General features: G+C 37.1%; 2 protein-coding genes across 2 annotated transcripts; both read right to left on the bottom strand.

Annotated features, from left to right (window-relative positions):
- Positions 1-2105: 2105 nt before the first annotated feature.
- uts2r5 (urotensin-2 receptor 5) lies at positions 2106-3176 on the bottom strand. The gene has a single exon (XM_026250405.1). It carries the CDS (start codon positions 3174-3176, stop codon positions 2106-2108), a length of 1071 nt encoding a protein of 356 aa, XP_026106190.1.
- A 6850-nt stretch (positions 3177-10026) lies between these two features.
- LOC113078083 (E3 ubiquitin-protein ligase SMURF1-like) lies at positions 10027-26181 on the bottom strand. Its single transcript, XM_026250378.1, has 16 exons — positions 25913-26181; positions 25597-25730; positions 25369-25434; positions 24955-25030; positions 24511-24749; positions 23739-23823; positions 22491-22637; positions 21971-22172; positions 21243-21346; positions 20865-20979; positions 20476-20654; positions 14321-14458; positions 13843-13963; positions 13421-13622; positions 12867-12942; positions 10027-12230 (listed from the first exon to the last, which is right to left on the bottom strand). Exons 1-16 carry the CDS (start codon positions 26179-26181, stop codon positions 12131-12133), a joined length of 2253 nt encoding a protein of 750 aa, XP_026106163.1. The 3' UTR covers positions 10027-12130.
- Positions 26182-27055: the final 874 nt, after the last annotated feature.

Raw genomic sequence — 27055 nt, 5'->3', positions numbered from 1 at the left:
TTGCAAAACCTTATTTAAAATCCCCCCCAAAAAATATTAACCCACCATCAATACATGAGTAAATGCATTTTAAATACAACTCCAACAGAATATACAATTGGTATCTGTCATGTATTTATTATTTTAAAATTATTAAAACAAATAAAAACTAATAAATGTAAAAGACTTCTTGCTGAAATATCGGTATTGTAGGATTTTGTCATTTTTTTTTTTACAAATCTCTCTCTTTCATTAAAGAGTCATTTTTTTTTCAGCAAAATATTTTGTACAATGCATAAAAAACTTTGAGACTTTTGCTGTGAGTTACTATTTTTCCTTCTGCTTCAAATGTAACCAAAAGTATATTTCCGTGGGAAATATATTGCTTGGTATGACATATAAATTGTTTACAAGAAAGCGCAGGAGCCATGACATTTATTACAAAACTGAAGGCGAGTCAAGAAGAGGTCCAAAACGCATTGACCAGGATAACTGTAGCCAGATAGATGGTTTCAATTCTTCAACATAAAATAGAACAGCCAGTTAATCGTGTGCATGTGAAACAATATCTAAACAGAGTAAGGGTTTGGCTTTAGTAACACTGTACCATCTAGATCATTCAAAAATAGTTTGGAAGAACAGCTTACTAAAGTCCAGTGAGTGTCCAAGACACTATGGGATGCTTAACAATGAACAATTCTTGACCATGTTTTATTTTCACAAACAAGGAGAAGAATAAACATAAGGAGAAACAATAAAATCAAGCTAAAACAAATGCCCTTTTTGCACTATTCTTGACAGTTTATTAAAATAAAACGCCATATTAAAAGTATATATGGATGTGATGCATTGACAATATTCCAGGCATCAGTGCTTTAAAGGAAATTGAGACATCGTCACTATGGGGACACTTTTCCAGGTTTTGATTGCATACATGATTTCAGCCACATCTGCTTTCTTCTGCATGCAAATTAAAAATCACAACTGACAATAGCTTTGTGAATAGCTTTTGTGCAATACAAAGCACTTGAGTACAACATATTTCATTTGTAAACTAGACTTTATAGCAAAGCATATTGTTATATAACTTATATATATAACAAAGCAAATATAAATATAATACAAAAACTATTGAAGGCCATGTGTGATTTTTAATAAAAAGAAATCAAAGATCAATCCAAACACATTATTTACTTATATATTACACATCCAACTCTTTATTTATGATTGCACACATTTCTCACATAATAAACTATGAAACAACCTGCACGTATTTAATATAGTCCTTAGATTCAGAACCACGTCAGCACTTGTAACTTTGAAATTGAGACCCATAAATCATCTGACAGCTGAATAAATAAGCTTTCCATTGATGTATGGTTTGTTAGGACCGGACAATATTTGGCCGAGATACAACTATTTGAAAATCGGGAATCTGAGGGTGCAAAAAAAAAATCTTTAAAGTTGTCCAAATGAAGTTCTAAGCAATGCATATTACTGATAAAAAAAAAAGTTTTGGTATATTTATGATAGTAAATTTACAAAATATTTTCATGGAACATTATTTTTTACTTAATATCCTAATGAGTTTTGGAATAAAAATAAAAATGGATAATTTTGACCCATACAATGTATTTTTGGCTATATTTCTCCTAATATATCCCTGCTACTTATGACTGGTTTTGTGCTCCAGGGTCACATATTTGGTCAGCGATGTAGAACAACTCTTTAGATGCATAACATGAACAAAAAAGTGCAAAATATTAACATTCATATTTGTTTATGACAACAATTATCATGGCAAATCTCTAATGCACATTTTATGAAACACCCCAACCAACACAGAACATTAACATTAGTATTTGTTCTCATTAAGTTATTCTTGGGGCTTTATTTTTTACAACCATAAAATAATTTTCCCAGAACGTTGCCGTTTTTTTTTTTTTTTTTTTTTTTTTTTTTTTGCTGTCCTGGTTAACCAAAATATAAAAAAGTATGTTTCAGAATCTTTCCTATACAACACTGAGGAAATAAGTTTGTTAAATGCAATTATCAGTTCCACAAAGCAGCCACGTTTAAGCAACAATATCATATCAAGTGTGCTGTAAGCATCCAGAAGAACGCCATCACGGTGCGCACTGCTGACCCCCAGAAGACACAGACCTTTGAGAGGACAGTCTGAACCTCTTCTTGAACTCTGTGCTGCTTTTCTGTCTGTCCCTCACATATTCCTGATAATTCTTCGTTAATAAAGTGTACAAAAAAGGGTTGATACAACTGTTACTATACGCCAAACAAGTAACAACGAGGTTAATGTACACCACCGTGCTGCTCGAGAGCCCTCCGTGCGCGTAATAATAGATACTGAGCAGCTGCCACGACCAGAAGGGCAAGAAACATGCCCAGTAAGTCAGAACTATACTGAAGATCATATATAACACCTTTTGTTTAGGACACTTCTTCATTTCTCTGGATGGGAATATAGAGGTTTGCGACAGCCAGTAGGTCCGGGCTAATTTCAGGTAGAGATATCCGATGATTAATCCAGGAGCCAAGATGCAGGTGTTGAACAGGATGGTCAGATACACTCGGTACGCGGTCATCTGCCAGGTCGGATGGCACATGCGCTTCTCTACTCCATTGTGCACGTCTCTCTTGAGGTCAATCATGATCATGGTCGGCAGAGCCAGTATGAAGGAGAAGAGCCACACGAGGCAGGTGACCGCGCGCCTGTAGCGCCGGGACCGGCCGAAGGTGTCCAGCGGGTTCATCACAGCCAGATAGCGCTCCGTGCTCATGATGGTCAGGATGAAGATGCTGGCGTGCATGGTGACCAGATCCAGGCTGAACAGAACGCGGCATCCGATGTCGCCAAAGTACCAGTCCTTCGCAAAATATGTCCAAACCACGAAAGGGATGGTGGAGAGGTACAGCAGGTCCGCCAGAGCCAAGTTCACAATGTAGACGTACATGGATCCAGTCACGCGCACGGAGGTGTTCATGATGATCAGGGTGTAAGCGTTTCCAATTACTCCTACTAAACACATGATGGTCAAAATTGTGCCGAGTATGGACGTTATTAGTATATCGTATGAAGGCGCGTGCTCCTCAGGTCCTGTTATTGTTGGTGAGATGTTGGTAAAAACAGCCGAGATATTCACCTGATTCCTCACACCAATTAGATCATCTGATTCCATTTTTAAAACGCTTTACTCCATTCCTCGGTGAAATTAGTTCATTTTAACATCTGTTAAAAGAGCAAAATGTGCGCAGAATTGCAGTTACCTGAATTTTCCATTAGCCTATACAAGATATAGCTGTTAACATACCAATATATACATTAGCCTGTTTCTAATGTATGTCCAGATGACTCTATAAACATGTACATACATTGTAAATCGGTGTAAATAAATAAAAACAAATGTGCGCAAGATGTGCCCGCGCTCTCACCATCTGCGCGTAAAACTTCTCAGACTGCAGGTCCAGTTGGTGCAATATGGTCGTGGGTGGGATTTATGAGAACCAGTTTGGGTGTAATACGTACTGCATCACAAGTATAGAACAACAAAGTAGCTATTTTAGACTGAGTGCGTGCGCTACAGATTTTTGGATGCGCACTGTGCGCGTTTCATCGAATGCTTTGGTTCCTTCTGTGTTTTTTGTGAAGTTCCAGCAAGGAATTGGCAAGGAATCTTGCACGCATGAATTAAAAGAATCAAATTAAGTTGTGACAGAGTTTATTCAATTCAAACGAAATATTTACATTTATTAAAATGACTAAACCTCATAGATACAAGTGATTTTAAATTGAAAATATGAAAACGCTTTCATTAGCCTATTTTAACAACATTTGTTTCCGTCTACTTTATCTATTCAGCTCCCAATAATTTCTGTTATTTGTACACAATGTTTTGAATTTTTGTCATTCATTTTCAAATAAACTTTTGGTACCACTGATTTTACGGCAGCAGTGAAACCTAAGTTTTCATCATAATTGTCATATTTGTCGAAAATATGTGAGTACAGGAGTCTATCACAAAGGATTCTTAAAAGATAAAATATCTGTAAATATCGAGGATGAATGTACATTATTACTTGCCTTTATGAGTTTTTGCAGCTCATATTTCAAAGCTTCTCCAATTATAAAACAGCTTGTCAGAACTGAAATCTATCAGTAATTTATCAATATAGCACTTTGTTGTAAAATGTATTTTCAGTTTTTTTAAAGGATCAAATGGCTTTGTAAATGGGAAATGTTAATAGAATGTTGATGGATCTTTCAGATAATTATATTTTCATTACAATAAATAGGTTCGTAAATATCTGGCACTGAGCATGGCTTGGACTGGTCTAAATTAGATTATAAGAAGAAGAGAGAGAAATGAGACAGTGTCAGCAGATGGTGAAAAACTCATTCTCCCTCCAGTGTCTGTCAAAACATATGTGTACAGAAATAGCCTGGCACCATCAGTGCTGAGTGATTACTGGATGAAGACCTGTCATTTCTGCACAATTATCAACTTTTCTGGAGTGCTGACCATCTGAATTCATGTGCATGGATACAAAATTATATCAGCAGGGAGCAGACGGCTCATTTGTCTATTACGCCAAAAGCACCATACCCTACAGATCTCATCCCATCATGACTCAGAAAAATATGAAACCAAAGAATTTTTTCAAGGTTCAATTTTTGTTTTTGATCATATGTGTTGTTTATGCCTTTTCAGTAAGCACTGTTCGGATGCTGATATCAGAAATGACAGACGTTTCACTTACTGGATAACACACTCATTGAAATGCAGCTGCGAGTGGTTCAAAGACGCTTCAACACATCATGAAAGCTCAGGGTCGTTTCAAATGCAGAAATACCCTGCAAGCATTTCATTAGGAGACAAATACGTGCTCTTTGAGTCCATTTGTCAAAGCTTTTTTTTTTTCTGCACTGATGGTATTTCAAAGACACTGCATTAGGCTTCAGCTCTATAGGAAGCGTATTATATCAAATATAAAACATATAGGTGGATTCAAATAAAATAGTTTTTCTGCGCTCAAGGTTGTGGTTATTGTTGTTAGTAACAATAAAGGCAACCAATGTTAAACAAGCTCACTGCTTTTATCTGGATGAATAAAACTTGTTTCGTTGTGAGTGCTGTATTTTTGTTGTAGACTGTATTGATTCTACTGCAGTGGTTGATACAGTATCTCTATAATTCACCTTCCTTGTCCTTCATAGTTCTGGCACGTTGACAGCAACAGAAAGAGACATCTCTAACTGCTCTCCAAACACGTCCGGAATGAACTTTATACACCTGTGAGACAATATTGAGCACAACCAATGCAGTGCAACAACATAACAATATAACAACATAACATAACAACATATATCATATACACTAAAACATATAGCATATAACATTACATAACATAACATAACATAACATAACATAACAAATAATCAAAAGTTACTCTAAATTTCAATTGTTTCACAAGCAATTTTAATGAAAGAGCATAAAAAAATAATATAAAGTATATGAGAATAAAACATTTACAAGGGTACAAACCAAGTACATAAATAAATAATTTTTGTAGTCAAGTTATATAGAAAGAGAGCCAGTTCAGATTTGATAACAAAAGCCAGGAGAACTTCTTCTGTCTATTGTCTATTACTGTGGCAGCTTTTGATCTGTTTGTGCTGAAAGGGATCTGAGACTGGATGCCATGCACAAACACCCTGTGATGCCCTCAGCCAAAACACTCAAACAAATTTACTGCAACCTTTTCACTGAGAGAAACTGTTTGAAAGTGCAGCCCTAACAGATTATGAAAGTAACATCCCAAAGCCTTGGTCTTTGACATTATGCAGACCTTTAGCCGCAGCTCGCAACTTATCTACTATAAATATGACAGCAGCTAAAGCGACTGACTCCAGGTGCACAAAACAGACAAATATCCAGACGTACATCGGTGACAGTTCAGCGTCTGAGCAGGAACACATCCCGCCAGTTCACACACTAATGTCACATTCACCTCCTTACATCAGAGTAAATCTTTCATTTTAGCTTAAAGTTATTAATATCTAATATAATATAATATAATATAATATAATATAATATAATATAATATAATATAATATAATATAATATAATATAATATAATATAATATTAAAAGATTGCCTTGTTACTTATTATTAAAAGTTTTGCATAAGCAATTTTATTTAAATAGCACATATGAGATAAAAATAATTACAAGTTTTTAATATGGTTGATTGCAGTAACAGCCTGAATGTAAAACATTATTTACAACCTAGGGCTGGTGGCACTTACACTAGTCTCAAAAAGTTAGTCATCTGTTCTTTTCCTTCAAGAGAGGTCAACTTCTTAAAGTCAGTTACAAAAAGGTAGCTTGGTCTAATTTGGATCTGAAGAGTAAGACTGATTAGACTTAGCTAACTGGCTATTTGGTCAAACTAGTTCTTAACATTTGAAAGTCTTGACATAATGGATATGTTTATGGATTCTGGCCACTGGTTAAGTGAACAGAAGCACATTTTGAAACAGATAAAATATGAGAGAATGTAAAATGAAACCAAATTAATAAGTCACAAGAACACCAAATCTGTGGAAAATGGACACTATTTTATTATAAAGAGCTCTAAAGTTTAATGCTTCCTGGCCATGATGCAGTTTTCCATTTAACTCTCTAATAAAAGTTAATACCACAAACTCCTAACAGAACTATCAGCATTAAAAAAAGACTGTATGCCTTATCAGATTTGTAGATCATCAGGTTTCAAAACACATTTCTTGCATAAAATGTTTTTTATTTATTTATTTTATTTATTTTTTACTGCTATTAGGATCCACTTCTATTTGAAAATTTTGTATTAAGCATATCAAAGATCAGTAATTAAAGATGATAAACATAAACATAAATATAAATATATATATATATATATATATATATATATATATATATATATATATATATATATATATATACAACAAAAGTGCATTGGTTCAAACGACACATTTAAGTGTTGAGTTAATAATGAATGTGTCATTTTACATTTTATTTTTGTTTTTTATTTGTTGACTGTTCACATGAATATTGCATTTTCCAGTATTATTGGTTAATTAACAGATATTTTCTCCATAAACCGAGAGAAGCTGAGAAACAGGTGTAGCACACAGTAAAATATACAGTTTATTTTTTCATGTTTTGTGATTCATTTTTGCTGTTCCAAATAAAAAAGCAGCCATGGTATCTTTATTGTCCCGTAACAAACCTTTCTCAACATCTGGCTTTCTTTAATTTAAATGTTTTATTGCCGATGCATGTTGTGATTGGCTACTAGAAAACATTTTTTTTTTAGTCATTTTCGATTACAGAACAGATGTTTATTGAGCAGTAGATATGAACCTGTAGACCCGCTCTCTCTCCCTCTCTCTGGGAGCATAAAGATCAGATGCTCTTGGTTATGTATCACTTTCCACGAAAGGCAAATAAATGCACTTCTGTGATGTCTATGATGTACGAACGGATATGAAAATATGTCTCCATTTTCAGATGCTGGCGGTCGTCAAAGTCCCAGTCCTGCGGTGAACACATCCCGCATGAGTAGTAAAAACAGAGAGTGAAAAATGCCTCCCAACAAAATCAGCCCTAGATGGAAACGAGGCTACATTTCAGCTTTTTATGTTTGACATTTGTAAAAACAAACAGGACGGATGAAATAGAAGATCTAAGTTCGTTACAAAATACTTTGCAGAATGTTTCCCTTGAAATCTACTCAGTGGATCCATCTCATTAAATAGCACAAATCTTTCTTTTTTTTATCCAGTCTGTATTGCCAGTAAATGTGTCTCATTTGTCCAGCACATCTCAAAATGATTAACAAAATGTGGGAAATTATTCAAATTAAGACATGTAACAGGATTATGCAATTATCAGACAAAAAAAAAAAAAAAAAAAAAAGTTACTAAGTAAAGGTAGTTTTTTTTTTTTGGCTAAGTCACAAAACAAATAAATAAATAAATAAACAACATGGCTTAGTGACTCTCTAGCTCTAAAAAGGACACACACACACTCACAATAAATACATTTAAATGAATGAATAAATTTTTTTTTCACTTGCATGCAAGTCTCTAAAACCATATAAAATCTTTGTGTGAAAAGCGATAGTTCACTAATAATCTAACTTGACAGCTCAGCTCACCATTCAGTTCATTGTATGGAGAAGAGCTGCTTCATTTAAATAAGTTCTTATGTGTTTCAGAAAAGAAAGAAAGTCATACTGGGTTAGAACGACATGATGGTTGGTAGTTCCTCCCAAAAACCCTCAATGTGTCTGCTACTAGCATTCAGAAGACTCTTTTGTAACCCACAAGGAATGATTTATAGGAAGGTATGACGCACAACACTGTGTACAACACAATCTTATCTATCAAAACTCATTTGAATTCTTAAAAACTGAAAAGATGAGACTCTATTGACGATTTCTCGATTTCTTATGCAGTCTGAAGCTCTGAGGACAGACTTTACGGTTCCTTCGCCAAACCAAAGATCTGGTCTTTATCATCTTGACAGCTCCAGCACCCATCTTCATCGATCTCATTACAGATAGAGAAGCAAATCATTTTCCTAAAACTGCAGGAAATCATCTGGAAGAACACCTTCTTCTAGGAGCATCCCAATTGTCTGGCTTGAGTTTTAACTCCCAGGTTAAGGTCACGGGACTTTATAATGTCTCTTCATAAAGTCTTATTACTGTTGCAGGATTGTGGCACCAGTCGACTTGGCACCGCTCTCCTGTCTGGTAACTTTTCTCCATGAATATCATTTTCAAAATGCTTTCAGGAAACCAGGCAGGGAAGACCTCCAAGGACATTGCAGGGTTTTTTTTCTTCTTTTTGTGCTTGGATTCACAGCTTAAGTCACCAACTCGATTTTCCAGACATTTTAATGGCGGAAAAGACACAGTAAACGATAGCTGAGACAGTGTTGCATTTCTAATTAACTTTTACTACAGGGTTGTTGGACAATTAAGAAAACATATCTGAAAGTAATTATAAGCAGTTATTATTATGATTATTACAAGGCAATTATATTTTCCTTGACGTTATGACAACAGTTTTCCAATATACATTTAGTTTTCCTTTCTGAAAAAATATTGCTCCATTTTTTATGTAATGTCAACACATTTAGCATTTTGACACTGCTGGACACAATAAATCTCTATAAAAAGGCTATAAATTGAAAATGCCCACATGGGGCCAATTGCTTAGACTCTGTTTATAAAGGCAACACACTGAATGTAATTATAAGCCAGTCCTCCAAACGGCTTGGACACAAGGCACTGCTTGTGCTTGTGCTCACAGTTGCCAAAGCACATCATGTCCTGAGTCACCTGCTCCTTCATTATTTTTGTAGGCAAATAAAACAAAAGCATTCATAATTATGAAGCGCAACTGGCTTATTTTACTTAAAAGAGTAGTGCATCAGAAAATAAACATTTGTTGAAAATTGACTTACCCAGAGTGCTTCAAAAATGTAAAAAAATAAATAAAATTGGAGAAATGTACCATTCCGTCACTTACTCAGCAGTGAATGGGTGCCGTCAGAATTAGAGTCTAAACAGCTGATAAAGAGGTAATAATAATAATTATCAGTCTCAATACTCCAGTGAATCAGTCAACTTCTTGTGAAGTGAAAAGCTTCATGTTTGTAAAATCCATCAAGATGTTTTTAACTTCAAATCATTGCTTCTGGCTAAAATACGCGTCTCCCATCCTAAATATGGGAGACGCTGTTTGGACTCTCATTCTGACGGCACCCATTCACTGCAGAGGATCCACTTGATGAGCAAGTGATTTAATGCTACATTTCTCTAAATCTGTTCCCATGAAGAAACAAACTCATCTGCATCTTGGATGGCCTGATGGGGAATAAATGTAATTTTTGGGTGCTCTGTTCCCTCTGTTAAAAATAAAAATTTACAATATATATGCAAACAAAGACCAAAAACAAAAAACAAGAGCAAGGAGAAATAGTTTTCAATTTAGTTTCTTTAATATAATCTTATTTACACTGAATATTTTTCAGAAATGTTTAGTACATAGTAAGTTACATTACTCTTGCATCGGATAAACAATGACACTCAGGACCTAATAATTGTACAATGTGATGATACCGGTCACATTCCTTGGAAAAAGAGTTTTCTTTCGAGAAATAGGAAAACAACTGTAACTTCAGGCAAAGTCCATACTCATCTTCAAGCTCACTAGCCATCCCCACAATTACACAACATTAAACATCACCTCTTTTGTCTTTCATGAAAGTTTAAAAATGGTTCACCACTCTTTTGGAAAAACATCATTTTTGCACACTCACCGAAGACAAATTCTGACCGATCCGATACACATTCAGTGAGGAAAGAGACATTTTAAGACAGAACCAAGAATATGAAGGTGATGGTTTTTATTGCATATATCACAAATATGAACATGACCACCGGGGCCCAGCCTACATCACTTGCTAACTCCATCCAGGTCAAAGGTCGGGGGAACCCGTCCTCTTAACTTCCTGAAGAATCAGCAGCAGGTTTAAATACTTTGATTCATACATAAAATAAGAGAGATTAGTGTACAGCTTTCACAAGAACTCGGCCTTCTCTGAAAACTATGGAATAATGATAATAGCAGCAATACTTAAAAGACATTACATGGTAATAAATAACTGGTTAAAAAAAAAAGAGAGAGAGAGAAAGAGACAAAAGTGGTTGAAGGAACACTGAGGTTGGCTCATCCTTTACATTTAGAAAGAATAATCTGGTGCCATGCACGTCAAGCACTACATAATGAAATCCAAGACACTGCCCTGCTGTTTCACCTCACAAAACCTGGAGCAAACCCCTGTCCATCAGAGTCTGCAGATGTACCGCCACACAGCCAGACGTACGTCTCCATGACGGGGGATTGTACACGTGCCAGCCAAAGTGCTGAACGTTACTTGAAGCAGTGGTTTGAATGAAGGAGACACGTGAATAACAGTCTAGAGTTCAGTTTCATGGTGCGTTACGTTGAAACTGTTAATGCCAAGCTACCATATGATAATGGTTAGATTCATTAAAGTTTAGGACAAAAAGAGCTTCTTCAAAACACTCAACATCCGTTTTCTTTGCAAAACTAGGTTTAGGAGTCCAGTTTAGGCGTGTTAGTGGATCAGAATGTTTTTCCGAGAAGGTGATTTGCTTCAAAATCTGCATATTAAAACACCATTCATTAAACATTATCTTTAAAAATAGGTCTTTTGTTGACGATGCAGGAATGCTCACTGGATAAAAAATGTCATAAAAAAAGAAAAAAGATTTTATGTGATGTAAATACTGGCTCGCTCAGGAAACTCGCTCAGGCTTTGGGTCGTTCTCTAGACTGCACATGATCGTTGTGCTTCAGTTGAGGAACATTAACACACAAGGGCTGTGAGATTCACACTTCCCACAAGAAGACTAAGACTCGCTGTTAAGCAAAAAAAAAAACATTACAATTATACATTTCAAGCAATGGAGTTAATTTCTACAATGAGAACGCTGATGAGTACAGGAAATGGATACCATTGAAATGCCATCCTATAGTACTGAACAGGACACAAAGGAAATAAAGTCAAGTAAGAGACGATACCGAGCATGACAACGCAGACCACCCTTGTCCTTCAAGATGCCTTTGCTGTATGTTAAAATACTCCCCCCAGACTAAAAGGTCAGCTCTATTCATGCAGACCACAGGCTCAGCGAGGCTCTACTGCAGCACACACTCACTCGTGTTACAGTCAGACGCTTTCAGCCCACCGCTTCAGTGACAAAGACAATACCAACTGGGTTTTTGAGGAACGAAAGAAACGTTGATCAGATTTCTCTGTAACTTATTGTGGTAATGTGAAACAATTCCCGAATCCCGTTGTGAGGAATCATGAGTCTTTGAGAGTTTTGCCCTGGGGTGGTCGCTCCCCTCCGTTGCAGCTTCCAGCTGATGCTGAAGTCTGTCAGGAGACACCAGTCCGTCTGTGCTGGAGAAGGGGAGGGGGGTGAAGAGGATGGCTGGGGCTGTTAGGTGGGTTTGCTGCCATTGCTGGTTGGCTGGACAGGGCACTCGCTCACTCCACTGCGAAGCCACACGTCTCCTCCACGGCCGTCAGGAGCTTCTCATAGAGCTTCTCGTATGACTCGTAAGGCGGGATGTCGATCCGGTTGAAGCTGAAAGAATATGAGATCAGTGTTTCAGACTTCATTCCATCTGTAATGAGCCCTGTCACACATTCGTATGATTTAATATTTATAACATGACTTTAATTTCAGTAAAGCACCGAATAGTGCCACATTACCATTTTTCCACCACTACAATTCTCTGTGAACTGTAGACAGTTTTTCTTTTTTTTTTTTTTACAACTGTGCCTTTAAGAAACACTCATTTCAATGTGACAAGATAATAATGGTTTTGAGATTTCTGTAGAGCGAGTGCAATATTATTACTTTCTTGATACTTCAGTAACAGTGTCCTTGCATACATTCATCTGTGTGAGGTTTCAATAAATGATTGCTCTAGACTAGAAAGGAAAGTTTTGAGTGCTGAAGGTTACATTCTGGAAGTACATTCCTGTGGCGGTAAAGCTTAATTTTCAGCATCATTACGCCAGTCTTAAGTCACATGATCCTTCAGATATCATTCTGATATGATTATTTGCTGCTCAAGAAACAATTGAAAACAGTCTTTTGTTTCAAAAGATCAAGGAAAGTTTGATTCCTCATAACAAGACAACAGTAGAGTATATTACATTACTCAAAAAAAAAAAACATAGGCTTTCAGTATCTTCAATTAAGACCAAATCTTACCATGTGTGGGCTTTGGGCAGGTTTTCTGTGTTGGCATCAATTAAATGAATAGTGAAGAGTCTTGGTCCTGCAGAACCTGTAGAACCTTACAAAGATACATTCTAGTTATCACTGTTCTCCAAATCATCACACTCAACAGACGTGAGCACGACACAACATCAAATCACGTTCACAACTCATTTAGCTTTCATACTGTTAACAGTAAATCAGAATATTCAGCCAGATGTAATGCAGGGTTGAACTTGATATTTTTGTATGAACAGTGAACATGATAAACATGTTAGGCTACTGCTTTATCAATTACAATGGACAAAGAAAAAAAATTAATAATGGAATGTAAACGTTTTGCTTTAAAATAACATGCACTAATGAACTATGCATAACTTTAGGGACAATTGAAACATTCTGGTTTCCTGTTGCCTTTAGGGAATTTCTCACTAGGATTAAGGCCGATACAAACTAAAAAGTGTCAAACTAGGAAGCTTAACATTGACAGAGGCAATCTGTCATCTATCAGGTGTACTGAAAATGCACATGGCTTATCCATTAGCCACCTTGCAGTGCTTTGAAGCCTTGTAGAGGGACGCGTGTTGAGCCTGTGACGAACTGTAGCAATCTGCCTCTCCTCTCCTCGTCAAACGATTCGACCGCCTGCCAGAACCACTTCACTATGTTACTGTCAGCCACACAGTGCTTCAGCCGTGTGTTCGCCTTCCAGTCGTTCAGATCGATCTTGCCCAAACCTCCGATGATCAGCTACAATGCAGAGAGAAACTCAAATTATTTTTGACCTCTTCACCACATTTGTTCTGGGGTTCAGTAAACAAAAAACACTGCACAATTGAATGCATTCTTGCTAAAATATATTTTAAAAAGTACAGTAAAACCATTTATAATGTTCATTAAAAGATTTCCCCATTTCTAATAGCTTTTACATATGTCTATCCATTCAGTGTGTCTGAAATATCTGAATTACCTCAAGTTCCTTGTTGTCAAAAGGCTTGAGCAGATGCTGTGGTACGAGTTCGTTGAAGCCCTTCTGCAGGGCGAGGAATTGGGCCTCAATGCCTCGCATGAATCTCCAGTTGACATACAGCCTAACGGAGACACAATCAATCATTAGAGAGCTGCAGTGGAACATGGAGAACACTAAGAGGCATCTGCACCCCACAGTCCTCCATTAACAACCTCTGATTCATTTCTATTTGACAATGACTCGCACACAATAAAGACTCCCATAAAAATTGACATTCCACTAATATTGTTCAATGCTAGCTTGTATATCCAGGGTTCACTCGATCAAATTGAAAATGGAAAAAGCAGTGAGGCTCCTAAAACCTCTGCCAAGCCCAACTATCCATGTGCCTGCCGCCCTCTGCTGGATGACTTTCTCGGAGCGTGATCATGGATTTGCTGTGTCTGGTCAGCCCACACATGTGTGCACCTCTTCATACCTCACATATTCTTTCTTGTTCTCCTCTGTGACCGGGATGTTCTTGCCGTTTGGTTTCAGCTCATGTTGGAGGAATTTGCCAAAAGCATTGTGTTCTACACAGAAGGTGTGGTCCAAAACAGATGCGATGTCATTCTCTCTAAAAACGACAAAAGACAAATATAGCAAAGTTATTTATATTGTTGCTAACATTCAACAGTCTATCAATTAACAAAAAAATATATAAAGCTGTCTGCCACCAATAAACTCAAAATACATATGGACTTTTCACTTTGTTTTTTAACATTTACATTAGCATACATTAATACATACATAATAATAATCCTATTAGTGCTGGGCAACGTTGCAGACAATCATGCAATCAATTGCATTGTTATGCACAAAATTCAATAATGAATTCAAAAAGTAGTTTATTGCGCACTTTTATCATTTAAAAGTACTGCAATATGAAAAAAAAGTGCAATAAAATTTTGTTTGCAAACACTTTAAACAAAAGGTATTTTCTTACCACATTATTCCTTTTACATAGCCTAGGTAGTAGCTAAAATATTTCTTATAAATCTCAACATAAACGTGTTTAAAGGTGTTGTCAAAAGACCCGGTACTTCAGTACCAAGTCGATACTAAAAAAATTAAAATGTCACTGTACAAGGTTTGTTTAAGTACCGGTGGTACAGAATACCCGGTCAACCTGGTTCTTGATGCATATAGCTCAATGATTTCCGCGAAGCAGAAACGTGGACGGAATCTCAAAATCCAGTCATGAAAATTAAACTTACATTTGAATATGGACAGTTACAGAATTTGTCCAAGTCAGCATAAATTAACCAAATCAAATCTCCATATGGACCAGTATTGTTAAATGTTAAGCTGCAAATGTTGGTTAAAATATGAATCCTGCATGTTCTTTGTTAATGAATGAATGTCAGAGACTTGTGGGTTTGTTTACTACATAGACTGAAGCTTGAGACGCTTTAAGTAATTTCAGCATCTGCCGTCTCAATGAGGACATAAATACATAAGCAACATCACCAGAACTGTTCTGAGTCACTTCACAAGCATTTTACCGTTTTATTTGAGTAAAACCAGTGTCAATTTAATGGTATTCACGGCAACCCAGGTCAAGAAAATATGATCATATTACCCCAATTTTACAGTCTCTGCACTGGCTACCTATTAAGTTCCGTATCAGTTACAAATTATCATTACTTACCTATAAGGCCCTAAATGGTTTAGCTCCTGCATACCTAACTAGCCTTCTACCACGCTACAACCCATCACGCTCCCTAAGGTCACAAAACGCTGGACTTTTGGTAGTTCCTAGGATAGCAAAGTCCACTAAAGGAGGTAGAGCTTTTTCACATTTGGCTCCCAAACTCTGGAATAGCCTTCCTAATAATGTTCGGGGTTCAGAAACTATCTCTCTGTTTAAATCTAGATTAAAAACACATCTCTTTCACCAAGCATTCGAATAATGTATCTCTTAAATTGTGACTGTAGTTGCATCTGATCAAATGTGCATTTTTATTCATTAGCTTGGGTTAAACTAATTTTAGTTTGTTGGATCAGCAGCTATGCTAATTATGTCTCTATTTTGTTTCTATGTTTTACATCCCGTGGTAACTAGGATTTACACAAGCTCCAGTCTGGACCCAGAACACCTGAGAAGAGATGATGCTGACCCTCAGAGGACCCCAGATGATGATAACCCTGAATCAACAAACAGAACTAACAAATATTGCTACATGTGTGACTGCATCATATAATAATTATTAATTAATAATATTAATAATGTTCATCATCTAGCTGACTACGTCTTGTATAATTGTTTTCTAAAAATCCTGTCAAACGTGCACAAACTTACAGTCACCACCATAAGCTACTACTAAATATTGTAGAAACATAATTTTCTGTAAAGTTGCTTTGTAACGATTCGTTTTGTAAAAAAAGCGCTATACAAATAAACTTGAATTGAATTGAACCCGCCAAAAAAAAAGTTTGTTTTTACATAAAGGCATTGTGCTAGAAATATTACTATTATTTAGTAGAATGTATGTGATACTGCTACTACTCTTGAAAAAATGTATAAAACTTTATTTTTTTAAAGGAATAAATCACACAATATTTCTTCCATGTTTTAAATGTAATAGCAAATCCCCTTTATTTACCAAAAAATATAATGTGTTTAAATTTCATTAATTAAAACTTGGATGAAACTTGTTTACGGTTTTTCATAATTATATTACTTGTAGAAAAACTTTTGTTTGTTTACAATTTGTTTACAATTTGTTACACAATTGTAAATAAGTATAAATAATGGCATTGGCTTTATATTTAGTGATTGAAAAGTGTAGTACCGTGACAACACTACGTGAATGTAATCAAATTATATATAAACCAAAGCTATTTGTCACTTTGTCGTGGCAATTTTCTATTTCTAAAGGTCTACATCCATACAGTCATTCAGGGTTAGCTGTAGATTGCAACAGAGAGGAAACACCCAAACTCAACATTTAAACCTTCATCAAATGCAGATGCTTTGATCTCATCCAATCATAATGCATATTCAACATATGTAAATTTAAGGTGCCTAAATAATTTTCTAAGTAGCCAGGACGTCTAAGAAACTAAACTAACATCTCCGTCTCACTCTTGTCTTGCACACACATACAAATCAAACAGATTTCCGATCTCTCAGCTCATCGAAGACTCAAGCTAACTGAAACACTCTGAGACCGTCTAAAGAAAAGTCTTCAGTTCAGTGAAGCAAATGAAAATGAAAAGAACATTTCCTACATATACTACCAGGGCATTAATGTCTTTACAGAAAATATTATATAGTTTTTTACAGAAAAACAATTTATGCTCAGACCTGCACTATCGCGGGACCCAACACAACAGAGGATAACACTTGATGGGAAAGTGTGGGTGGGTAGAGACCCGTTTCTGCGGGATGCGGGAGAATAAGGGTGTACTCATCACTTCCTGTTGCTGCAGCGTGTTTTGAATTGATGCTTCGTCAAGTTAATCCTTTATTGTCTATTTTTCGATCTTAAAATCTATTTCATTCACCATCAGGCTGTGTAGAAGCAGATTTGCGATCTGGTGTAGAAGCAGGCCCAGTTGAGAGACCAGAGAGCCGCACTGGAAACAACCTGGGCTGACGCTCACAAATCCAGGCCGAGTATACAGCATCCTGCTAACACTCCAACCACCTGTACTCCACGGATCCTGGGTGCACCAGCAACATAGGACACGAGCCAAGCCCCAAGTGAAGATCTCCCCCCCGAACTTCTTTGCTCCCCTCTGCGACACGGAATGGGCACACAGGGGTTAAAGACACCAAGATGTGGCCGACTAGCAAAGAAACTAAAGAAGGACTTCAGGAGCCCGATCGAGACGGTGCACAGCACATCGCCCACGATGACGATCATCGTGTCAGGACCGCTTCATACGCATCATCGAGAACACGAAAGATTCAGTAGACTGTTTGATTTAAACTAATGGTTATTGGCATGGTGTAAAGAACAGAAACTACTCTATGTTAATAACTGGAATCTTTTTTGGGAGCATCCTAGGCTTTTTCGTGCTGAATGCCTGCACCCCAGAGTCAGAGCAGAACTCCTGTCAAACAACATCTCCAGGAAGCTACGCTCCTTATGAACTAATGACTTTAGTTCTACCCACTTAAATGATAGAAGTACGTGTGTTGTCCAGTCTATAAAGACTGTGTCTGTTCACTGAATAGTGAAGTCAAAATATAAATTTAGAAAATCTAGAAAAAAAACTGATCATGATTAAATCGGAAAAATACAAAATAAATGAACAAAAACATTTTTAAAGCTTGGCCTCCTAAACATTAGATAACTCACACCCAAAGCAGTTGTTGAAAATAAAATGATCACAGAAAACAGTTTTGATGTACTCTGCTTAACTGAAACCTGGCTCAAACCAAATGATTATATTAGTCTAAATGAGTCTAGTCCACCAAACTACTGCTATAAGCATGAGCCCCGTCAGACTGCTCATGGTGATATTATCAATGTTACTCAGAAAACAGGATATGTGACCCAGGACCACAAAACCAGTCTTAAGTGTCAATTTTGGGAAATTGAGATTTATACAACACCTGAAAGCTGAATAAGTAAGCTTTCCATTGATGTATAGTTTATTAGGATCTGACAATATTTGTCCGAGATAAAAAAAAAAAAAAAACATACTGAGAAAATCGGCTTTAAAAGTTGTCCAAATGAATTCTTAGCAATGGATATTACTAATAAAAAATTAGGTTTTGATATATTTACAGTAGGAAATTTACAAAATATCTTCATGGAACATGATCTTTACTTAATATCCTAATGTATTTTTGGCTACTGCTACAAAATATACCCCGGTGACAGTGGTCCAGGGTCACATTTGAATAAGGTTTAATTCATTCAAAATACTTCTACTTAATGTTACACTGTCAGATATGCAAAAGCAATCTCTCCTATATCTTGCTCTGGCTACTGTGTATAGACCGCCAGGGCCATAGAAAGATTTCCTAAAAGAATTAGCAGATTTCCTCTTAGACCTATTGATTAATGTTGATAAAGAGCTAACTGTCGAAGACTTTAACATTCATGTTGATAATATAATGCGTTTACAGACTTGATGAACTCTTTTGGAGTCAAGCAAAACATATCCAGTTTTAATCATACACTAGATTTAATTATATCACATGGAATTGATCTTAATGATGTAGATATAGATTTAGATATAGTACCTCAAAGTGATTATGTTACTGACAGTTACCTTGTATCATGCATGCTGTGCATCACTGATATTAACTATGTGGCTCCGCGTTATCGTCCAGGTACAACTATTGTTCCAGCCACAAAAGACAGATAGCTCTCTGTACCCATAAATACAAATGACTAGCAACATGGGCACTATCTTCTCTAATACATTAGAAGCTATTGCCCACATTAAATAAAAAAAAAAAGGTTAGAGAAAAACCTACTGCAACATGGTACAACAGCAATACCCATTCTCTCGAGAAAGAAACTCTTAATCTTGAACGCAAATGATGAAAATCTTGGACGTTTTTAGAATCACTTGGAAAAAAAGTGCCAGGGCAGAGCATATCCACAAACACATAGAAAATAACCAAAGGTTTTTATTTAGCACAGTGGCTAGATTAACAAATAATCAGTCGTCACCCAAACTAAATATTCCCTCACAGTTTAGTAGTGATGACTTTATGAATTTCTACACTGATAAAAAAGATAACATTAGAAATACCAAAATGCATGTAGAATCGACAGCGTTTTGTAATTCAGCTTCATTCATTGCACTCAAAGAAAAACAACTATAGGACAAGAAGAGCTAAATAAACTCTGCAAATATCACTGCATCTAAACCAACAACATGTTTATTAGATCCTGTACCCACTAAATTACTGAAAAAGTTATTACCCTTCAGCAGAAAAAACGCTTCATGTGAGCGGGGCTGCAATCTTAGTCCCAACCCAAACGCTCTCATTGGTGGAGACGTGTGATGAAACCCACCCAAGCCAGTACTGATCAATATCCCACCACTCCTGTGACTCATGGTTCATCTGTATGTGGATTCAGAGCCAGTAAACAACCGGGGTTTCAAATAATAATAATAATAATAATAATAATAATAATAATAATAATAATAATAATAATAAAAGAACACTGCGTTAAAGTGCGCTAAAATAATTGCTGGCATTAATTAATGCATTAATAACGTGTTAAATTGCCCAGCCCTAATTCCTATACATTCTATATTTGTTTCATTACATAATTTAGATCCTTTTATTATTATGTTTTATTATTATTATAAAATGTAAAAAAATGTAACATTTAACTGATGCTGAAGATATTTTAATTGTTAGTTTATTTTAAAAAAATCGGGAAGGGCTTGCTTATAATTTTTAATCCAATTTTAGCCAGATGATGGATGTGTCACATTCAGGTTTGTGTAATTCCATAGTCTTAAACTGAATTGTGGGACAAGCACAACAGTGGTATAGAAAAGTTTGTGAGAAATACAAGTTCTCTCTTTTGATCCTGATTTTCTTATAAATAAATAGAAATACACTTAATTCAATAGAAACTGATCATTACATTTCTCATTAAATTCACTCACAGTATCCAGACGAGGCTCTTGTGCAGTTCTGGGTCCACCGTCTCAAGGTCACAAAGCTGGATGGGCTTCGCCAGGAGCTGCTTGTAGAAGGGTAAGGTGAAGCCTCCATTGATGTAGTGCCCGTGGAAAACAGCCAGACCCATAATCCGCCCAACAAAGTGGAAGTAAGACAAGTGGTCCTGAAAAACAACAGCAGAGGGCGTGAGAGGAAGTTTAATGAGACCCTGCCGCAGCAGAGAACGGCTTGGTGAACCTTTTAAAGCACACATGATGACCATATGTTGTGAGGTCCAGGAAGCACAGCCTATGCTAAATTTCTTCATAACATACTGATTTACTGGGTCTTGTTTAGAAGAGAAATCCCAAGCACAGGTCGCTGCATGACTTACAGGGTTGATGGATGAGTCCGGGTTGATCTGTAGTGTGTAGATGTTATCAGTCGAGTACTGAAACAGGCCGTAGTATGGATTCAGCATCTCATGGCAGAGGAGATACAACCATTCCCTGGAACAGGACAGGAATTCAGATAGAACTCATATCTGAGTCTTTGCTGGCTGCAGTTCAGTCTAAACTCTGTGCTCAACAGGGGAACACCTGCAATTTCATGAACACCATACCCTGCATGCTGATAAGCCTGGCTGAGATTCAGCCTAAACTGCTGAAATTATAAAGTCAAGTCTGGTGTATGAAACGAGATGGGGGAATAATGAGGCACAGGGGAAATTCATTAATGAGAACCTTTCGCATAGAACAGATTCATATGCTACCTAGCAACTCCGCCGTAATCCAGCCCCTCCTCTCCTCTGAACTTCACCATCAGCCGCTTCTTCAGGTCTTTGGGTCTCATCTTCATGATCTGTCTATAAGACTCCTATCCCACAGATAGAACAGAATGAGACATATTTTTGAGTCGGGTGTGAGGTCAATATGATATTATTACAAAAATGTATACTTTTTGAACAAAGGTACATAAAAAATTATCAAAAGTGCCAGTAAAGACATTTATAATGTTATAGAAATGTATACATTTCAAATTAATGTGGTCCTTTTGATCTTTCTATTCATAAAAAAAAGATGATGTAGTGCAGTTTATACAAAAACAATAAGAAACACAAGTGTTTTAATATAAAAAATATTAATATATTAATAAATCAGCATATTAGAATAATATAAATGATAATCATGTGATACTACAGGCAAAAAATTCAGCTTTATCAGTGAATTTGAAAAACACTCAAAAAGAAAAGAGGGTAACACTTATTTATTTTATTTTACTGTATTTTTGATCAAATGTATGTAGCCTTTGTGAAAATAAGAGAACTACTGATAATAACATCCAAATGTTGGAAACCAGGAAGCAAGCATCAGTGTGCAAACCTAATCGTGATGCATCCCTAGTCACTTCCAACGGCAAAAACAGTTCCACAGTGCTGTTGGAACTAAATTATGCATGCACTACATGACTGGCATTATTCAGCTGTGTGACTGCGAGTACCTCAAAGATCTCCTCACGGGACACTTCTATGCGGCAGTGGCCGGCTTGAGGCTGCTGCAGGGAGAGCTCATGGCGGAGAACTTTGAGTTTCTGGACCAGATCTCTCTCATAGCGCACTGGTAACTCGCCATCACCTTCCTCCATGCCAACTTCCATCTGAACAGGCAGAGCCTGACTCGACTCCTTCACCTGAGAGTGTTGGCTGCTCATCACATGCAAAACACACACAGATGTCACGTGTACCAATACATCAAAACACTGATAGCAGTTTATCAAGCCACTGGACCATGATATTTACATGCATCATTTGGGTTACACTCCCACTAGGGACGATTAGGAATTAAATAAATGTTAAGAATTAATTTAATACAACCTTATAAGAGCAAGCAATTATCATTACTAGCAACTTTAATTACATAAGGATGATTTATTCATTGTGGTTAATAATTTACAGGATAATTTAAGAGCTGGGATGAGCAATAAGATGTTCTGAGCAGAGGCGATGTGAAAGATGTTTTACCTCATGATGTGGTGTAACCTGGGGTCGGTGAATTGCGTGGTTCTATTATTGTGGTCAACAAAATAAATTCGTCCTGACACAGTGCTCCTGATCTCCCAGCCGGGCGGCAGAGGGCCCAGCTCCTCACAACTCACGCTGTTCAAATCCCTGAAGGAGCAAGCGCACCCATCACACCCGGTGCTCAACACATATAATGGTGCCCCAAAACTCTCGCAGAGTGGGAAATTAACTTTTTTTTTCTCCATCCACCAGCCACAATATCAGGTGAGTGCCCTATTTTAACAGACATTCAGATTTTACTAACCATTAATATTTTTGTTAATTTCAAAAGAGTGGGTAAGTTTTTTTTAGATTTGAAATGAAATATCTCATGTTTAATATTATGAAAGATTACAACATTTTAAAACAAATGTTTTCATATAAATATATTTTCAAATGTTATTTATTCAGTTGGTGGCAAAGCTGATTTTCAGCAGCCATCACTTCAGTCTACATTGTCACATGATCCTTCAGAAATCATTAAGAAACATCTCTTACTATCATCTATGTTTAAGAGTTGCGCTGATTAATATTTTCATGGAAACCATGATACTTTTTTTTTCCAGGATTCTTTGAAAGATCTAAAAAAAATTTAAAACAGATCTTTTGAAACCTTTTACTGTCACTTCTGATCAATTTAATGCTGAATAAAAGTATATTTTCTCCATGCACGTAGAGCTAGTATTTATCTCCCAAATAAAAGAAAAAGCAGACCAGGAGCATTATAAAAGACACCCACCAAGTGGAACGACTTGCCTTAAAGAGATGTTGGTGAAACTGAAGATGAAAACAAATAGTGAACTTCAAAACATGCTCACATGTGTGTGTTGAATGTACAAGCATGTTATTTGACCAATTTTAGGAGGTCACATGCAATAGTGACTGTAAAGGCAAAACAACCTGCCACTGCACAAAAAGTGATCACATTTCTCTGGTGGCATGTGTTGATTTCCCACCCTGCTCTTCTCACTATGGGCTTCTTTTTGCACCCCTTTCCTCATGCTTCTTAGGTCATTATTATGATGATGAGCAAATTATTAAGTTTCACAATGTCAACAGTAGCAGCAATTAAGTGGGACTGCTGGATATCAAGTTAGCTGATTGTGGACATTAAAGAGCTACGATCAGAGTGATATCACAAAAGCAGCAAGGAGCAATCAAACTGGGGCAATCGTTATTTCAGCAAAGGTGGGTGGTGATTAAACCTACCGGGGTATTCTGGGATCATGCCAGGTGCTCACGCCAGTCTGTGTGTGCAGAAAATAGACTTGGCCCTGCACGGTGGTCCTTTGCTCTGCATTAGAAAATAGAAGAGACACGTCAAGAGTAAATGAGCCACAGCTAACCCAGACGCCAGTTTACACGTAACCTGAACGAGCACCAGGGCTACTGCAACAGGACGCTGAACTTCCAGTTCTCAGACGGCACACAGCTAGTGTGGCATGTCTAGTCTGAGATTTAATTACACTGGTGCCGTCCACTGGTCATGGCACCACAACACCAACAGGGTCAGGCATGGTTACACTCCAATGAGGGGCTTTACCACAGCCAATCCACCTGTATAATGCGAGCCGCAGTGCCAAAGTGAATAGACTCCTTTCAGAGCTCAGTCTCTCCAGTTCAATGACCTTCAGTAGCCTCTACCCTGATCGCTAAGCTGTATTAGTCTCAATGGACTCCAGCTTTACTGTGGGTAAAAGATCATGTATACGTACTGGTGATGTGTAAAAAGACAGATTTATAGTAAAATATTTATATAAACCTTTTATTGCTCATAACTGACAAGCCCTCAGAAAGGAACAGTGAAAATTGCTCACACCAGGCATTTTGAAGTATGCTGAAAAAAGTGAATTTGTTATAAAAGCAGTGCTCTGATGTCAGTACCAGTTTGTGTTTTAAATCACAGACACTAAATAATAAGCTAAAACAATCAGATCGGGTTCATTTTTACTACTCCGCTATTTCTAATGCTCTATCTTACCATAGCCCTCAGGGAGGTCAGGGGATTGGTGTCCATGTGGTCTGTTTTGGGGGGTGTGTGCATGCCCTCTAGAATCTTGGTTTCTGATGCGTTGTGCTTGGAGCCGTTGCTCCTGATTGGGCGACTCAAGTGCACGGCAGTTGCCCCCGCCAGCGGCTCCTGTAGGATCGGTGTATGGCATGGGCTCCTCCATGAAGCAGCTGAGAGGCCGCCCGGGCCCCGAGTCTTCAAAGACAGGCCTGAAACATACACATTCAGAGCAGGTGTTAAGACACAAACAGTCACACCAACATTTCAGTGGGTCTAGGTATTGATGTAATGAACTGTGAATCTAACAGGTCTTTTGGAAGCTCAAATAAAGTGCTTTATCTGGGCAGGTAGCCAGTCTGTGCTGAAAAAAAAAAAAAAAAAAGTGCATCCTCGGAGACAAAAAAATTGACTCACCCTTCATTCTCTACCAGTCCTCTACAGTCGACCACAGGCCCTCCACTGCCAATTCTGTCTCTGGTCTGCAGACTCACTACAAAAATAAAGAATATGGTTAAAGAAAAGTCATTTAGTTCAAAGAATGATTCAGCATTCATTAGTTTGATAGTAGACATTTGAATTTAGAGAAAATTACAAAAGAAAACAAACAAATAATGCTTTTCTCAGAACTAACTTCACTTTAATGAGCCAAATTGCGTCTTAACTGTTCTGAATGAAAAAAACTCCACTTGTTAAAATAAACACTACATTTTTGTTATCTAGAGCAAATACATACTTATTTTAAAAGTGTCACCAAAGCGGCTAAATACATATTGGGCCAATTTATCTGAAAAATTCTGTAAAAGTTCTACTGCAGTGTTTAATACGTACCAACGATTTGTCCACGAACAGCATCACTGTCAGATGGGTTCAGCTTGCATAAGTCTAAACGCTGGTCTGATGGTGTGATAGATAAATGACAAGATGTCATTAAACTAGGCCATCAAACTTTTACAGACTACAGGTACACAGCTTTACACAAATTTAATGAAGACATGAAACGACTGTGATATGGCACAATGAAGGGATTACGGTAAGCTATAAAAGTATCCCACTCACAGCCTGTGTCTTTTAGTCTGCTGATGGCGTTGGACAGGAGCCGCACACAGCCTAAGAAACCCGCACCCTGCTTCTTATGGATCTTCTTGTGGTTCCATACGCTGATGGTGATGGAATCGGTCTTCCCAATATAACTGCGGAAAGACTCTCTTTAGCAACTTCCTCCTTTTAAAAACACTAGCTAATAATGTTTCCATTATTTTAAAGCTAAATTAACACATCTACACATAAATCACATAATTAAAACATAATGAATACTACTGAGAACAGAACAGAAAATGTATCCGTCAGTAACTTTATGGAGGAATTTGCTCACAGGTCGTAATGCTGATTCCACTTGGGGTCCAATGTGCTTTTGACCGTGTCTGTAGAGTGGCATTGACCCGAGCCATCCACCACCACTTTGGCGAAAGGATCAGGCAACCCTGCAGCAGAACGACAGTGTGGCAGGAAGACAAATAAACAACAGAGGACAGTTACAATCTGGACAGCTAAGCAGCTTCCACAATGACAGCTGCTAAAATGTAGATAGACTGCAAATATTTGGATGGCTTTACAGATCCCCAGACCAAAAAGAATGACCATGGAGCAACTGACTTTCAGTTGCCAAATTACAGAATCGCTTACACACAGTCTCTGAAAGTCATTTTACATGCACTTTTTTAAATTAGTTATATACACTAGGGTTTGTTAGTTTTTTTTATTTTAAATTTGTGTTCCTCCTTGATTCTGTCAATTTAGTGATCCTGGCTGTATTTGTGCCACATAAATATCACTGTTCTGTAAAGGCTGGAATACACTATATGACTTCTGAACAGATTTTAAAACACTAGACATTATGGGTGTGCGATAAGATGATTTTTGATTGTGGATGATAAAAATGTCTCCACAGTCTGCTTTTGAAGTAGTATCGTAATATCGAGCTACAGAGCACATTCTAATCAACTGCATTTCTGTCGTCTCAGTCTCAATATTACGTTACTGTAGAATGCCACATACATTCACATCAGTGTTAACTCAGCGGTAGAGTTACTCTCATGGGATACTGCACTTACTCGTAATTACAAAAGTACATTTTTGGATGTGCTTTAAAGCCTTGCCAGTTTAATATCTTTACGCGTTGTTCTGATGTGTGCTTTTTCTGAGTGCATACTCCCGAAGTGTGCGCACTAAAAAGCCTGTCAAACAGCACCCGATTACTGAACTAATTAAAGTCTAAAATAAAAGTAAACTGTTAAGAAAAAATGGATGCATGTCTGTATATAAGATGCATGCAGCTCTTAAAGGGACAGTATTAAACATGCAGCCGACTGTCAATAAAGGGTCATGAAACCCCAGACAATTTTTTCTGACATTTAAGCAGGGGCTAACATTGCCATAGAAGACAAATCTTAGCATCCGATAATTTTAACTGTTGGAGAAAACTTGATTATTGTAAGCTTTTTTGCGCCATTTTCAT

The sequence above is a fragment of the Carassius auratus genome, unplaced genomic scaffold (assembly GCF_003368295.1).
Source record: "Carassius auratus strain Wakin unplaced genomic scaffold, ASM336829v1 scaf_tig00024173, whole genome shotgun sequence".
In the NCBI taxonomy this organism is placed as follows: domain Eukaryota; kingdom Metazoa; phylum Chordata; class Actinopteri; order Cypriniformes; family Cyprinidae; genus Carassius; species Carassius auratus.
This window is presented reverse-complemented; position numbering and strand designations above follow the sequence as displayed.

Coding starts and splice junctions, on each gene's coding strand:
- uts2r5 (XM_026250405.1), bottom strand. CDS start 3,176: ATGGAATCAGATGATCTAATTGGTGTGAGGAATCAGGTGAATATCTCG.
- LOC113078083 (XM_026250378.1), bottom strand. CDS start 26,181: ATGGTCATTCTTTTTGGTCTGGGGATCTGTAAAGCCATCCAAATATTT. Junction 21,347..21,970: donor CCCGTGAGGAGATCTTTGAG/GTACTCGCAGTC, acceptor TCTGTGGGATAG/GAGTCTTATAGACAGATCAT. Junction 13,623..13,842: donor TTGACAACAAGGAACTTGAG/GTAATTCAGATA, acceptor TCTGCATTGTAG/CTGATCATCGGAGGTTTGGG.